Source organism: Lepisosteus platostomus, chromosome 14, assembly GCF_059453375.1.
Source record: "Lepisosteus platostomus isolate fLepPlt1 chromosome 14, fLepPlt1.hap1, whole genome shotgun sequence".
NCBI classification, from domain to species: Eukaryota; Metazoa; Chordata; class Actinopteri; order Semionotiformes; family Lepisosteidae; genus Lepisosteus; species Lepisosteus platostomus.
The window spans coordinates 17,450,290-17,465,448 of NC_142624.1; the positions used below are offsets into that span (position 1 = coordinate 17,450,290).

General features: G+C 37.1%; 1 protein-coding gene across 1 annotated transcript in view; it reads right to left on the reverse strand.

The window, feature by feature from the left end:
• The window catches only part of col6a1 (collagen, type VI, alpha 1), a 65,728-nt gene that overhangs the window by 36,438 nt on the left and 14,131 nt on the right, over positions 1 to 15,159 (reverse strand). The window contains exons 4-16 of the mRNA XM_088607292.1: positions 14,314 to 14,473; positions 13,568 to 13,690; positions 12,972 to 12,992; positions 12,857 to 12,877; positions 12,024 to 12,068; positions 11,282 to 11,335; positions 9,722 to 9,766; positions 9,410 to 9,436; positions 9,121 to 9,147; positions 8,971 to 9,015; positions 6,737 to 6,790; positions 4,458 to 4,520; positions 3,231 to 3,293 (exon numbers count right to left, since the gene is read on the reverse strand). Coding sequence (XP_088463418.1) covers positions 3,231 to 3,293; positions 4,458 to 4,520; positions 6,737 to 6,790; positions 8,971 to 9,015; positions 9,121 to 9,147; positions 9,410 to 9,436; positions 9,722 to 9,766; positions 11,282 to 11,335; positions 12,024 to 12,068; positions 12,857 to 12,877; positions 12,972 to 12,992; positions 13,568 to 13,690; positions 14,314 to 14,473 — 748 coding nt within the window. The remainder of the gene's footprint in view (positions 1 to 3,230; positions 3,294 to 4,457; positions 4,521 to 6,736; positions 6,791 to 8,970; positions 9,016 to 9,120; positions 9,148 to 9,409; positions 9,437 to 9,721; positions 9,767 to 11,281; positions 11,336 to 12,023; positions 12,069 to 12,856; positions 12,878 to 12,971; positions 12,993 to 13,567; positions 13,691 to 14,313; positions 14,474 to 15,159) is intronic.

Below are 15,159 nucleotides of genomic sequence, written 5' to 3' on the forward strand. Positions count from 1 at the left end.
AAAGGAAATAAATGAATGAGGGATTAATTCGCATTCATTTGTAATTTATCCACTCTTCCTGTCCTAAGGCACGCCCCCTTTTAAATATTCATAACCTAACGGTCTCGCCCTCTCTAGAGTGATCCATCCTGTTGTTCCAAAATGATTCTCTTCTTTCTTCTAAGTACATACACCCATTTTTATTCCCATCCTGAAACGCACCCTTCAGGATCTTCGCTCCCTTTTTGTTAACTACCTTCTAGATATTCTTCAACATGTTTCAACTGGCCCATTTTCAATTCCATCTTATTGTTGTCCCAATCTTCCTACCTCTACTCCTGAGCTTGAGATGATTGGCACCTTTATTCAAGCTGATCTCCATAAGGTTTTCTTGGTGGCTCCTTCCTAGAGTCTCCTCTTTGTCATTCTGGACCACCCCTTTTGGTATTGGTTTTATGTAAGCTTTGCAGCAGAAAAGCCCTATCATTTAGATATGGTTAAATTCGCAGCTCACCTTCCTCCCTCTTTTCTTATAGAATTCTGAAATTCTCACTAATATGATTTGTTATCCTATTTGGCGCATTAAAATTATGATATCTGCATTATACCTCAAGCCAAATCTTTCTCCCATCTTCTCGCTTTCTACAACTTTTGTCTCTTAATGCCCACGTTACTACATCGGCTGACATTCGGATGGATATGAGACTGTGGATCTCTACTCCGTCTTCAGAACTGCTTATCTCTTCTACAAGAATTGGTATTCTACTCTGCATGACCCCCCCCTTCTCTCTAATGCTTTTGTCAGTCTTTCAGTAATATTCAATGTTCAGTGGTTTTCGCTCTCTCCCTGTATAATCGCCAGCCCTTCTAGAGCTCTACCCTATTGTTGCTGCCATCCACATCTGTGATACCTCAGGACCAGTGATCAATCTTATTTCTGATATCAAATCCACTACTTCCATTACCGATAAAGGAAGATCCTCTTCCCCTAATTTCAAGTTTCCTTCGCTGTCTCACCTGGATTTCCTTCAGCTCTAGCAAAGCTCACCTCCCTGGCCTTTCCAATGCTACAACCAATGCTATTTACAGTTACCCAAATCCCTCATCCTCATACCCATCTCAGCTTTTTTCTGCTTCAGGTTCCGAGTTCCACATTCTTTTGTCGTCTAGAATCAAATCTCCACCCAGCTTCAATGGACATGTTACTACATGCTTTATCCCCATCTGCCCACACAGCCTACTCTTCTGCCAGGACTGCACACTCTACCTATCCCCCATTCCACCGGCTGCCTTTTATTTCCATTTTAACCTCGCTCTTCTCGCTGTTTTCCAAATGCAACAGAATCTTACCTCTGGGATTAAGCTCTCCCTCACATTTCAGTCTCTTTAATGTCCTCACTGCTTTCTATTCCAGCACTCCATCTTGCACTTCTTGGAATCCAGAGACAGCACCTCTAAGTGTTCCTTCCATGAAGCCTGTCTCCTCCAACATTCTCCGCTTAATACCCGAGACAAGGCCATTTTACCCCTTCAAGGATGCTTTTATGGATGCAATGTGTTTGACTGCCGCAGATTCTAAGAGCCGCAATTTACCAGTTTGTCTGTATTCCGTTTTCCAAAATTGAGTGACTTGACAGCCTCTCACTTTTTCTATGCTCTTCAAACTGATCCACTTTGTTGTGGATACTTCAGTACCCAGATACATGTTTTCTCCTCAGTTGTGAGTTTCAATCTCCAACACTGGTCTCAACTCTCAGTTTACACTCCTCGTTTCCTCAGAATTGGAGCTGCCATCTCCACTGCCCAAGCTATCCCGGATATTCAACTTATTTAAACAACGGGCCAGTCGTCCTACTCTGCAGTCCACCTTTACATCAACACCACTCTCTTAGGCATTTCAGCTACTCATTATCTATTGCTAGTATGCCCGGAGTGGGGGTGTCTGTTCCGCCGGGGCCACCAGAGGTTTTCCCCTAAATTGGCACAAAGGGTTTTTTTCCTCTCCACTGTGCGGTCAGGCTCACACATAGCCTCTTCACCTTTCTTTCTTGTTCTTTTCTCTTGTTTGTTGGCAAACACTTTGTCTGTCCTCACGGGTGTTAGAAGGGAAAGTGTTGGTCCGGGGTCCATCTTTGTGGGGTAAGTGAAGCTCACTTCCCCAAACTTAGGATGACAGCGCCACCTTCACCTTTTCTGGGGTTCTCAAGCGTCAGCCAGAGGGGACCCCCAGCCACATTATTCTCAGGAACTAACTAACTAATTATTGTTCCCTCGGTCCCTCAAGGGCTCATCCTAGTAGCGAGGCAGCGCCTTAAAGCAACTCTCCGGAAGTCAGGGGACTGCTTTCACTTTCTTCTTGAGCAGCTTTTTCTTCATTCTCAACCCCTCGAGCAGCGCCTCTTAAAGTGATTCCTCCAGTCAGGGGTTCTTTTTCTTCCCCCTTAAGGGATTCGTTCCTAGTTCTGAGGCAGCACCTCTCATGCGACTGTCAGCGAGTCAAGGGGCTATCTCTTCCTTCCTATCCCCTGAGGGCAGCGCCTGGTCGTGAGGCAGCACCTCTCAAAGCGACTCAGCGAGTCAGGGGAGTCTTCCTCTTCCTTCCCTACCCCGAGGGTCTAGCTCCCAGTAGTGAGGCAGCGCCTCTCTACCGACTCTCCGCAAGTCAGGCGTGTTCATGTTTTCATGCCTCGGAGGCTGCCGAGTCAGCCAACCCAGTCGGCCACCAGGGTTCCCCCGTGCGGACTGGGTGCTCTTTTCTCTACTTTACTAACCCCTGCTTCTCCTCTTGAATTGTTTTTGAAGAATTCAGTGTTGTATGGTAGTGTAAGCTGTGTTGTGCGGTAGGGCACACAGTACAGTAAATTTTCAACCCATTTAAACCTGCCAACACATTAAATGTTCTTTAACTGTCAAGCTAACATTTTATACCTATTACAGTACAGTACAGAATCAATGTCTTCTATGAGTAGAAGTTTATTCTAGAAAATCTACGTATTGTAAATATCTGTAATGTACAGTTTCGTGGTTGTTTGCCTGTACAAGGCTTTTGTAGTGTTACTGGGTCTTAACATAATACTACACTTCTATACACTATGTTTTATAATAATGAACACAGTTGTATTTCACATTTAAACTACTGTTGAACTGGAAAACAATTTCCTACATTTCTTCTTCATTCCATTTTATTCTTCATACTTTAATAAATGTTTGGTGTAGCAAACTCCAAAACTAGTAGCCATCTTTCCTTTTACCTTGACTCCAGGTGCACCGTTGTTTCCAGGTCTTCCCCTAGTTCCGTTTCTCCCAGGCTCACCCTATATAGGAGGATACATTTGGTTTGGTGAGGACAGTATTTATATCCTGTTTGACATCCCGGTCAGTTCCTAGTGATCTGCCACTCTAAAAAGTAGCTCATCTTCTTTTATTTTATTTATTTTATATGTCAAACTGCATGTGAATCAAACTGAACTCTGTGAACATGACTGTGCAGTGTCCTCAGTTTGTCAGGTATTTTGGAGTTTACAGCCCACACAAGCAGCAGGCAGACTCCCCTTTACAACAGTATGGCCACTCACTGCAGTGGACTGCAGTGGAATGCAGGAAGTGACATCACTAGTACAAAATCACATCTAATAGCATGATATTACTCACAGCTACTGCTTCTACAAACACCTAATTCAACCAAATTCTGCCCATAGATGCAAATGAACAGGGGAAAGGTTTAGAAAATACATCTTAGATCCATGCAGCATTTATTTTGGGAAAATGTCCCCATTTGTGACTATAACATTCTTATCGAAACCCAAGAAAATGAAAACTGTAGCCCATGGAAAAATGTTAGTAAATCATACTTTTTCCTATCTTGAATATTAACTGTGTAGTTGGTAGCACATTAAGGTACATGTCCTTTTTGCATATTTTGCAAAACTATTTGCAGTAATAACTCTACAATTGTTGGCTTTTAAGCAATCTATACCATTTTTATATACAGTATAGATGCAGCAGCAGGATACAGCCATGTGCATGCAAGTAGTGTGCTTTTTTTCTTTTCTAAACAACCAGGAAAAATGGATAAATATTGCCACAACATTACCAATACTATAACACGTTCCATGAAGAGACACTTCCAAATGATTAAATGTAATAATGTTCCTGTCTTTAGTATAAATCAAGAAGCAGTATGTGCATTTTCAGAATAAAATTGTACTGTACATTGACAGCACAACCATTACGGAAGTTATGTTCCTCATTGGATTTTGATTATATCACAAGATAAATCATGTTGCTTCCCAAGGAAAAATATTTGTTTTTAAATGCCTTTTCCTGAGCATCATCATATACCCTAGCTTGATAACTTAAAAGCAAAAAATCCTTTTGAAATTGAAAAACAATACTGATATCTTTTATTATCATGCACATAACATATTACTAAAAAGGAGAATACATGAAGGTGAGATCATAATCAGAATCATCCTTACCCTTTCTCCTTTTCTGCCATAGGGCCCGGGATCTCCCTTAGGTCCTGGATCTCCCACCTCACCCTGCAGTTGGGAAAAGAAAAATGTTTTCAAATGACTCCATTTCATCTGTCTATTAGTCCCTTGAAGGGACTTATGCTAACATATGCTAGCAATATTAACTGTATGTTTGTCCACCCAAAACAACCTCAAATGGTTTCTCTTTATAATAGCATAACATTAGTACTGGACTGAAAAAGTAAATTAAATTAAAAAATGTGATGTTTTTTTTGTACAGAAGAAGCTTTCACTGTCTCCAAAACTATTTATAAACATATTTTGTTATTCTTCCTTTTATCCATCGATTTTCTAACTGCTTTATCTAGCTCAGGTTGCCGTGGAGCTGGAGCCTATCCCAATATCCTCATTTTATTGGACTTGTTTCTTTATATCTTGACTTAAAGCAGCCACTCTTGAACAGAGAATTAATTCTTTTTTTTCCAAAGTGGAAAGATAGTTTATCTTTTTAGCTTTTTATTGTTTATATTAATTTTGAGTAATTAAGTTACTTTTAGTACAAATATATAAATATATCATATGCTTAAATACAGGTATGGGTAACTTTATTTACAAAAACTGTTTAATTGATTGATTGTCTCTGGCTGTCTATATGCCGGACACTGCCTTCAACAGTGCCCATCTGTAGTCCGTGTTCCCTGCGGCATCACAGTATATATAAGCAGTAAGTCAACTTTGTTACTCTCTGCCTTGTGTTCATTTGCACTCCACTTATTTTTCAAACTCATGTCTTCTTGTTTGTAAAAGTACAACAATTCCAACAACTGTGTGTGGCAAAAAATTATTTACTATTTAGGATGCATATCCTCACACGAAAATAGACTTTTCCTGACTGAGAATAAAACTTCCAAGAAAAAAGATCAGCAGGGCCAGACGTGATACGCTATGCTTTTAGCAGGAGATATTTTCTAATGTGAGAGCTAGAATCTGCTAATATGGAAAAAGAGCAGTTAATGATTACAACATTGTTCAAAAGCATTTCTCAGTGAGCTGGATTCAAACCTCAGTGTATCACACAAATGCATCTTGAAATTATTGTGCACAGTGGAAACAGAACTGAAACCAGAACAAACACCTTTTTGCCACCAAGGAAACAGACAAAGAACATAGTTCAGTTCTAAGTAAAAATAGACCAATAAGCCAGATTTCTATTACTCATAATATTGGGAACACAATATTTAGAACTAAAGGGGATGATCATCTAAAATAATTCTAGGACCACTGTTCTTGCTCATTTATATTAATGATCTTGGCATAGATAGTAAAGTAGTTAAGTTCAAGAACAGTACCTACATTTGTTGAAATGTTGCAGAAGGTAGGTATTTTTAGGCCATAAAGGCCAAGGGGGGGAGTGGGGGGCAAGGGCCACCATTTTTCTCGACCATCCGACACTGGAGCTGGAGGTGAAGGTGATGTGGTTAGCATCATGCTCCAGCTGGCCTATTACCCCCAGAAGGATTTATCCCAAGTACTTATTTGGAAAGCAGGCTGAGTGACCTGGGAGCCGTCTGGAAGGAATCAGAGCAAGCTACGTTGCATGCCCCATCCTGGGATTAAACCTGGGACCTTCTAATCAGGAGCTAGACGCCCTTGCCATCTGAGCTACCACTGCTGCAATGTTGCAGAAGCAGCAGATAAAATTCCAAAAGGTATCTAATTTAAAAAAAGATCAAATTCAAGACTGAACTTGAAGAGGCTACTTATTATTTGCATGTTCTATACAATTCGGAGAAACAATACTGTGTACAAATACAAAGTTAGGATATATTGTATATTTAAAAGCATAGAATTTCAGTTCATCAATTTGTTTATGTTAAATCATGTCAAAATTGCATTGCAAAATTGTGTGTATTGTAAACTATGTTACAGAAAAATATTGTTGCTCTGGAATCAGTCCAAGATGCATTCCAAGACTGAAAGGAATGTCTCAAACAGAGAAGAGTATGAGGTTAACCATATGGATTTCTTTAGAATCAGGAGTGAAACATGAACTAGGGGACAAAATGGGAAACCGAAGTGCATTTAAAACTGAGAAAAGGTGGTACTGTGTGACACAAGAGAATGTAGAACAAGTTACTGAGCAATGCTGTCAATACCCTGGCTTCTTTGAAGAAACGGTTGGATGAGATCTTCAGATTAATTAGGTACTAACTACCAAATGGGCAACGTGGCTCTCCTGTCACCATTCTTATGTTTGTATGTATTTAAACACACTGACGTACATCAGGTCCCGGAGATCCTTTGCATCCAGAAAGTCCGGGGTATCCAGCCTCACCCTGAAAAGAAAAATATTTATTCACCATGGATATGTTTATTAAAATATTAATTCTATGGATAAAACTCACATGCTGAATATAAATCAATATCAGTTATTTGTCTTTCTTTATATGAGTGAAACCAACTGGAATCCAACAAAATATGCCATATATTTTCTTCACATAAACATTTTTAGTCAACCTTTCTTACAGAAGGACTACTGTATGCTGCTGAAGTAGATTCCTAGGATCCTACAAATAGATGGATGATACTGTATGCTTATCCATTAGCTATTTGCATCCAATGGTCTTCTCTCTTTTGCGACCATTCATCAGTTCTTTAGGAATATAAACCAGCCTTCCCTTGATTCCTGGACACCTAGTTTATGATTTTTTGCTATAACACAGCTTGGATTTTTAAACCTGTTTTTTCACACGTGTTCTACAAATGGAATTGCCATAGAATGCTCACACATTTTATCTGGTCGTATATCTTGTTAAATACAGTACAATGATGACTAGGGTTTTTATCATAAACAAACAATAGTGTTCTTACTTTGATTTTCAATGCTCTGTCATGGTATGAAATAAGACCTTCAGAACAAATCCGAAGGTTTTACACGTAAATTGAGGTTTTTGTTTACAAATTTTCATCTTATGGCTCTTTTTTGAGAAGCAAAGTATATTTGGAAATTGAGGTATGGGATATATTGTCCTCTAACATAAAGGCAACATTTTCTTGTATATGATTATGAAAACAAAAAGCCAATAAATAACAATGAAACCAGTGACAATAGTTCAGTGAGTCCCAATTATATGTTAGGGTATATGTTACTGGAAAAGTAGTGACTTTAAGTGAAACAATGTACAATGGGGAATTCTCCCCCATAAGAATACATGTAAATACCAGAGGTTAGGGACATTAAGGTGATTATTTCTCCAGTAAGAACAGGTACCCATATTTACCATGTCCTTAAATCATTTTCCTTTATATAATATAAGCTATTTTATATATTTATGAGCAATGACACACACAGGAAAGCACTGTATTATAACACTATTATTAATATAACTATTAAAAAGTATTTGTTGTAAAAAACAGAGACACTTTTAATGCTCAATAACTTGCTATGGTTTCAGAAAACGTCAACTGACATCAAGACTCTTTAGAGCTTTACAACATTAACACAATTTCTTACTTAAGCTGTTTTCATTGAAGTGTCTTATTTTCCCAACTACTTTTTGTAGGTCATTGTACAAGCTTTTGGCTTTTTCCCAAAAGAGGGCTAAGCTGATCAGAGTTTTGATTTTGGAGACTTTCAATTCATAATGATGGCAGTTGTTCATTTTTTCCATTTTCTGACTCCTGTGCTGAGATATTTTTACTTCTGCATGATTTAAAGTATGCTTAGCCTGTCACGCCCTCTGCAGCCAGAGGGCGCTCCTTCTCTGTCCTGTCCCTAGTTTCCTGTCTGCTGTCCTTCCGGTCCCTCTCTTTCTCTTGGGCTATATATTTCCGGGTCTTTCACTCTGTCCTGGCTCAGCATTGTCGTTCGGATGTCCTGAGATCCGCCTAGCACCAGGGTGCCCCACGTCCGCTCCCTGAGGGCATAGGTTTCTATATGGCATTCCTGAACTCTTTGCACTAATGAGCCTGGGCCTTTTTCCCGTCTCGCCGCTACGCATATGGGTCTTTTTTCGCTCTCCTGCTCCCCACGGTTAGTCCCTTTGGACGTCCGTGACATAGCCTTACTCTCTATTTCAGCATTTTAACTGTTGTTAACTGTATTATAACTACTAAATAGTTATAACTATTGCAAACGGAAAATCCAAAGTGGAAATATCCTGGGACAACTGGTGACTTAAACGTGGGAAAGATTTGTGTGAAACTCTGTACAAGAGGGAGACTTCTAACAGGGATCATCTGTAATGTTCTGAGATTTTAATATAAAAATTCTTCTTAAAAAATATTGGGTGAAAACCTGTACTAAGGCATTTGTGTTTGCTTTCTCATTTCATTGCAAAAAGCTGTTTTTTATCTCATTCCGTATATGTAGTACAAATTGAGCACCAAGAAATTAAAAGAGATATTATTTACTATTGATAGTAGAGTTCTGTGCTAAGAAGCCATTCCAGTACAGTATATTCATTTTTGCCATGTCAGCTGATGCCAGGGCAAACAAACTCATAAGATTACTGACCTTTCCGCCATCGACTCCATCAATTCCATGTCTCCCCTTGTCACCCTAAATAATCAAAACAAGAGAGGGTGTTGATTGACATTTAATAGGTAAATGAAAAAAAAGACATAACAGCATGTGTAAGCAGGACTTAAGATGCACATTACTTACTTTGTAGCCCTTGGGACCCCTTTCTCCCTGGAGAAGAAAAGCAAAAACAGTGAAGACAGTTCAGTACCACTGTGCCACAAGGACCTTTTTCTAATGTCAAGTTCTCATTTGCTATTTGTATCAAACTGGAAAGATGTAAAAGATGTGCTTTGAGACTTCTGAAATGGCAGAAGAATTAACTATCATTTTTTGCACCATATAGTATTATTATTCTATGCCTAACCAAGTAATCCAAATGTTTTACTTAAACTGTGAAACACAGACATTTACATATTTGCACAGTACTTACCTTGTCACCACGGGAACCTCTGTCTCCCTGTAAAATAAATAATCAGAAGTTCTTAATATATCCAAATTAACATATTGTTGTTACAGAATGACTTTGTGTCTCTCTGTTTACAATATATTCTCGATTATATTTTAAAATATTTTTCAAAGTATTTATTATTTTACATAATACCACCTTACAGTACAGTATGTCCAGTTGTGTCTCTTTTTGGATGCTAAGCTCTGTTCTTTTTCTTATTGTTTGTCTTTGTTGTGCATTGGAAACAAAGTTTTACTTTTACTATATTTCATAGAACAATGAATTAAAACATACCTTCATGCCTTGATAACCAATTGGTCCAGGATCACCAGGTCTTCCCTGTTAAGATTCAATTAACAAAATTTAATAAATGTATTACTGCTCTTATAAAAAGCGACATTATTTTTACTCAGGTCCACATACATTACTGAACCACTCTTGGTTTGCTCACAAACAGGAAAATAGTTCAACAGTGATAGTTTAATGAACAGCTATGGATTACTGCAAATAAAGGCTAAGGTTGTCCTAGTTTGTTCCTGTAAATAAACAGAGAGACAAAGTGATAGTAAAAATGTAACTGATCACAATTAATTTCTTATATTCAAGAAAGAAAAGAATCATAGCCGTGATCTAGGAATAAATCCAAAAATCCACTTCACGATCTAATGTACATTAAAAACTATCATTGCAGGACAATCTCCTGTCAAGCAGAAAATCGTTAATTTGCAATTGGCTGGTTAATTGATGTAATCGTGAATTCAGGCCCTAGCCTGTTTAATTAGAAAGCCCACTTCCTTCCTATGATTAGCTCATTCAGCAATGACAAGGAAGGTTATATCTTCTTTTAGCTTACACAGTCATTAAAAAGGTTCAAAATGTTGCTTTACTAAAAATGCCTGATCTACAAAATCCAAATGTGCAGCAAACCTGTTAGTGGTATGCCTAAAGACCTGTGGTCTAATTTGAAGAGTTTCAATACTCTTGAGAAAGCAGCGTAAGTTATGACAGTATATGTGCAATACGCTCATTATGCACAATAAGATCTGTTACACTCTTCTGCAGCTTATACTTCCTCTGTGACCAACAGATGGACCTGATGTCACACATGAGGTTAATTAATTAAATAAAAATGATAATGTCCATGAAAGTCATGGATGAAGGTCAGTCCTTTATTCTTTCAAGCTTCTAAAATAAAATGCTTATTGTTTTGTTTAATAAGGCTTTACTACCTGCTAATTGGTTGAGTGGTTTGCACAATTGTAGGTCATGTCTGTGGTATTAGTTAAAAAAGTGAAGATAACTCAAAATTGGAAAACCTCTTGCATTTTGGATTGTTCAGCACATCAAAATAAGCATTTTAACATAACCCTACCAATAACATTAATGTATACAAGAGGACTTCATTGTGGCATTTGGTACATAGTGCACATAAATATTTAAGATAAGCATGTATATTTATTTGATTGTATTTATTCTATTTATTTCTTCATTACATTTTTAGAGTATAAAATGTACACAATCTTAATTTGATTGCATAATTCAGGTGTTAATTTAATATTTAATAGATTATTATACAGTACATGCATACTTTTATTTAGCTAACATTTAAAACAGTTATATAGTGCAGCAGTGTTCCATACACTCTTTCCAACAATATGTCCATCTACTGTACACTAGAAGTGGACAGAGGAATTGTCCCACCCCAACAGAAGGGCACACTTTTGGGGTATAATGCACTACTGGCACTACTGTATTTCCTCAGGAACACTTGCTTTTCTCCAGAGGGACTACTGCCATCCCAGGCACTCAGTGCCTTACAGCAGGAAAGACAGAAAGGGTAGGAGTGTTACTTACCGCTTCGCCTACGTCTCCCTTCTCTCCAGGTAGTCCAGACCTCCCTGACTCACCCTGGTGAAGAAGGACACATCAGTACATCTGCTGTTTATCTCAACTCACATAAAATGCATAATTTCTACTGCATTTCTACAATTTAAATCTTCCCTATGACCTGTAAACTTGTTTTTATCAGCTTTGGCTGAGCACTTATTTTCTTTACTACATAACTGTATAACTGTATGATGTGCTTCATCATGTTGCATTCCAGGCTTGGTCCCCTCTGACATTAAGCATTAGGTTTCTGATGTTCTGATTATAAGCACTATGGATTTCTTCAATCAATTTATAATTAAATCATGTTTAATTAGATATATTATAATATTATCTTTTATTATGAGATGCCTTGGATAGAACTATCAGTCATAAATGCTATTATTGCAAATTGTATTGTTATGCATAATTGATATTCCATAAAATCGGCCAAATCTGTTGAATCAAGGAGATCAGTCTACATAGCACAAACGTTCCAGGCCATTAACATAGGACAATAAAGAAGTAATTCAGCAACAGCTAATATGACTTTCCAAATTTAACAAGGAATCAAAGAGAATTCAGCAATATGGACATTGTTGGTTGCCATAAAACACAACATTTTTGTTATATTTTAATAGGTTTGGGCATTCAGGGAACATGGAAAGATTTTTAAGGTATTGCAGAACACTCATTCTGCTAAAAATATTCTTGTACTTTAAGCACTCACCTGAAATCCTTCGTCTCCTTTATTTCCAGGAGTGCCTCTTTGTGGCTAAAAACAAATTACAATAAAGTGTTAGTACCTGCTAACGCAACTAGACTATTCAACACATGACAGGTGTGCTGTATCTGAGCCTTTGCTAAGCCTTTGCTGGGACTTGATCTCACTCTCTGACAAGCTCAGTACATATCTGGATACATCTAGCCAGGGTATACTGTATAGAGCCACTCCCTAGACAGTGAGCTCCAGTACATAAAATGACCAGGTCCTCAGGAGAGTCCAACACTGTCTTGAAGATGTCACTTTTATAACATGCTCGTAAAGTAAATACATACACATTTAAGATAAGCAAGACTATTCAATAAGAAGATTCATTACATTGATAAAGTACAAAACATGTTAATTTTATTGTAAAATTCAATTAATATTTAATGCATTATATATACATACTTTGATTTTGCTGACATTTAAGATCACTTAGTGGAGCAGTTTTCCATACTCGTCATCCCAAGATATGTCCATCTACTCTAGAAGTGGATGGAGAACACAGTGCACTGAGCACTGTTATACACAGGGTGTGATTTAGTCACTGCCAGCAGAATGACAGACCAGACAGGGCTACAGTGGGTCAAGGTCTTTTTCTGGCACAAGGACAAAATCAAAATACACTATGACACTGCAGCAGTAATTCAATGCTATCCTGAGTCCGACACCCATATGGTAAATTATTTAAAGATTGACTTCTATTTGTTCAGTGATATTTGGGCAGGGAAACAAAGTTCATATAGTTTCTAGCTTAAGAGAAAAGACCAGTCATTTTTCCAAGTAAGAGAACGTACCTGACACTCAAAGGAACAGCACTGCAAAGAGAAAAGAGAACACAACACATTAGAAAAACAATGAATAAAGCAAATATTGTAAGGGACACTGTTAAAAAGAAAAGTTAAGACATACCACTTGTTCTGACTCCTTGACCTAAAATAACAAGAGAAAGAAAAAATTAGCATGACAAAGTTATAATTAGCAATTTAATGCTTACACATGCCTTGTATATGACTCTTGGATCCTTGCATTCATCTGTTTCTCTTTTAAACCAGGGAGTACTTTGACACTTTCATTCAGTGTATCAAAAAGAATCCTTTAAATGAGAAAGTAGGGTTTAAACTAAAAAACGTCTGATTCATACAGTAGTTGGGAAATGTGGCAAATTAAATGATATACTTGTTATATAGTGCTCTTCTTAAAACCATATGCTAAGCACATATAATGAGAATATTCTACCATTTTTTCATAATGAAGCATGAATGAACATAAAACCAGGTAACATTTAAGCACAAAGAGCTGTATATTCAGTAAGCAAAAACAAAGGATATTATTAAATACCCAGTGAAAAACAAGTGTTCAGACACTGCCAGAAACAACTATTTGAGGTAAATCCTTAAAACCTCTGGCTTTCTGCTTTGTGGTACAGAGCCTACACCTGAGAATCGTGTTTTTTTAAAACAGAAAAACTATACTGTTGCTTGGGATAAAGACAAAACAATACTTGCCATGGTGTCAATAATGGTTCTAATTGTATCTTTTTGATCCTGTAGAGGGGAACCTATGGGACCTGCTGCAGTGAAGTTCCGTCTGTAGTGGTAGTCAGTTGCAATAATGTTGAGCCTTGTTTCCTTCACAAAAATAAAGAGCGTTGAATGTAAAGCTATATAACTTATGGGTAGAATTAAACTATCTGTATAGTAGTAAACAGGTCACTTTATCATCCTATTTAAGCTCCTGATCAATTAAAATATTTTTTATTGTATTTTTAAGTTTTTTTTTCAGTAACATTATGAAGATTAAAGATTCAAGATTTCTTTATTTGCCATATACAACAAGTGTATTGGAATGCTTACTCGTTCAGCTGTACCCAGTAACATTACAGAAATTAAAAAACGTATTTAATAATAATACCTGTATAGTTAATAAAAACATTTTAATCTGAAATCGAGGAGCTTCCATATTGACACTGCAGCTATGACTCTAAACAATATATGAATAATTTAAGCATACATTGAACCTAGAAAAAAATAAGACTTTAACTTCAACAGACAAAATATCAATATCTACAGCAAAGACAAGTTAAAAAATAGAATTTTTAGAACATTCTCTACAAATTATTAATGTTTTATCTGTTGTAGAAGTCTGAAACAATAATAGATGGTAAGAAGTCTGTATATTTTCGTATAAGTCTGTATAAGTCTGTGTATTTTTCCACACCACTTCACCCAAATATACAATATGAAATCCATACCAGGTGATCAGGTGAGATGGCCACAGCAAACACTTTTATTCCGAGGTGTTTTGCTTCATTGGCAGCCTCTTCCAAGCCACCACAGGGCTCTTTGTAGCCTTCAAGGGGATGTCCATCAGTCACCACAATCATGTACTTGTTCTCTCGATGATGAGACCCCCTGCCCCATGGCACACAAATACACTTCTTTTAGGCTCTGATTTAATGTGGTAGAAACCCAGAGATGCAAAGAATAAGCACAGTATTCCCTTCTTATACGAGCTTAATTTGTTCCTCAACAACTGCTCATAAGGTGAAAACTTGGATAACAGACATTAAATTCCCATATTTCTGTGTTATAATCATCAACTGGATCCAGAACTCACAAATATTCCTTCAAACAGTCAAACTTCACTTTAATACAGAACGATATCTAAGTATGAAAACAATATCATTCCTGGTTAATTATTTGAGTAACATGCTTAAAGTCATTAGTACAGTAGATGCATAAACTAATACTCTTTCTCATTTATGATCCAGTATAATACAGTATTTACATCATTATAGTTATTAGCTAATGTATAAACATGAGGTTCTATACTGTAATATATGCACTTGACACACACAAGTCTTTGTCAGAACAAAGTTAAATTACAATAAAAATTAAAATGTAAATTCCTCATTCGAGAAAAGAAGAATCTTGGAAATGCTTTAAGAGAGCCCAGCTCGTAAGACTCAAAATCCACTTGTTTAATCACAGGAATTACCACATCTCGCTTAAATGAACCCTTACATATAGTAAGTATAGTAGTTATGTATAGTAGTTTCTCATACAGGATCATACAATAAGGATTACTGTATTGACAA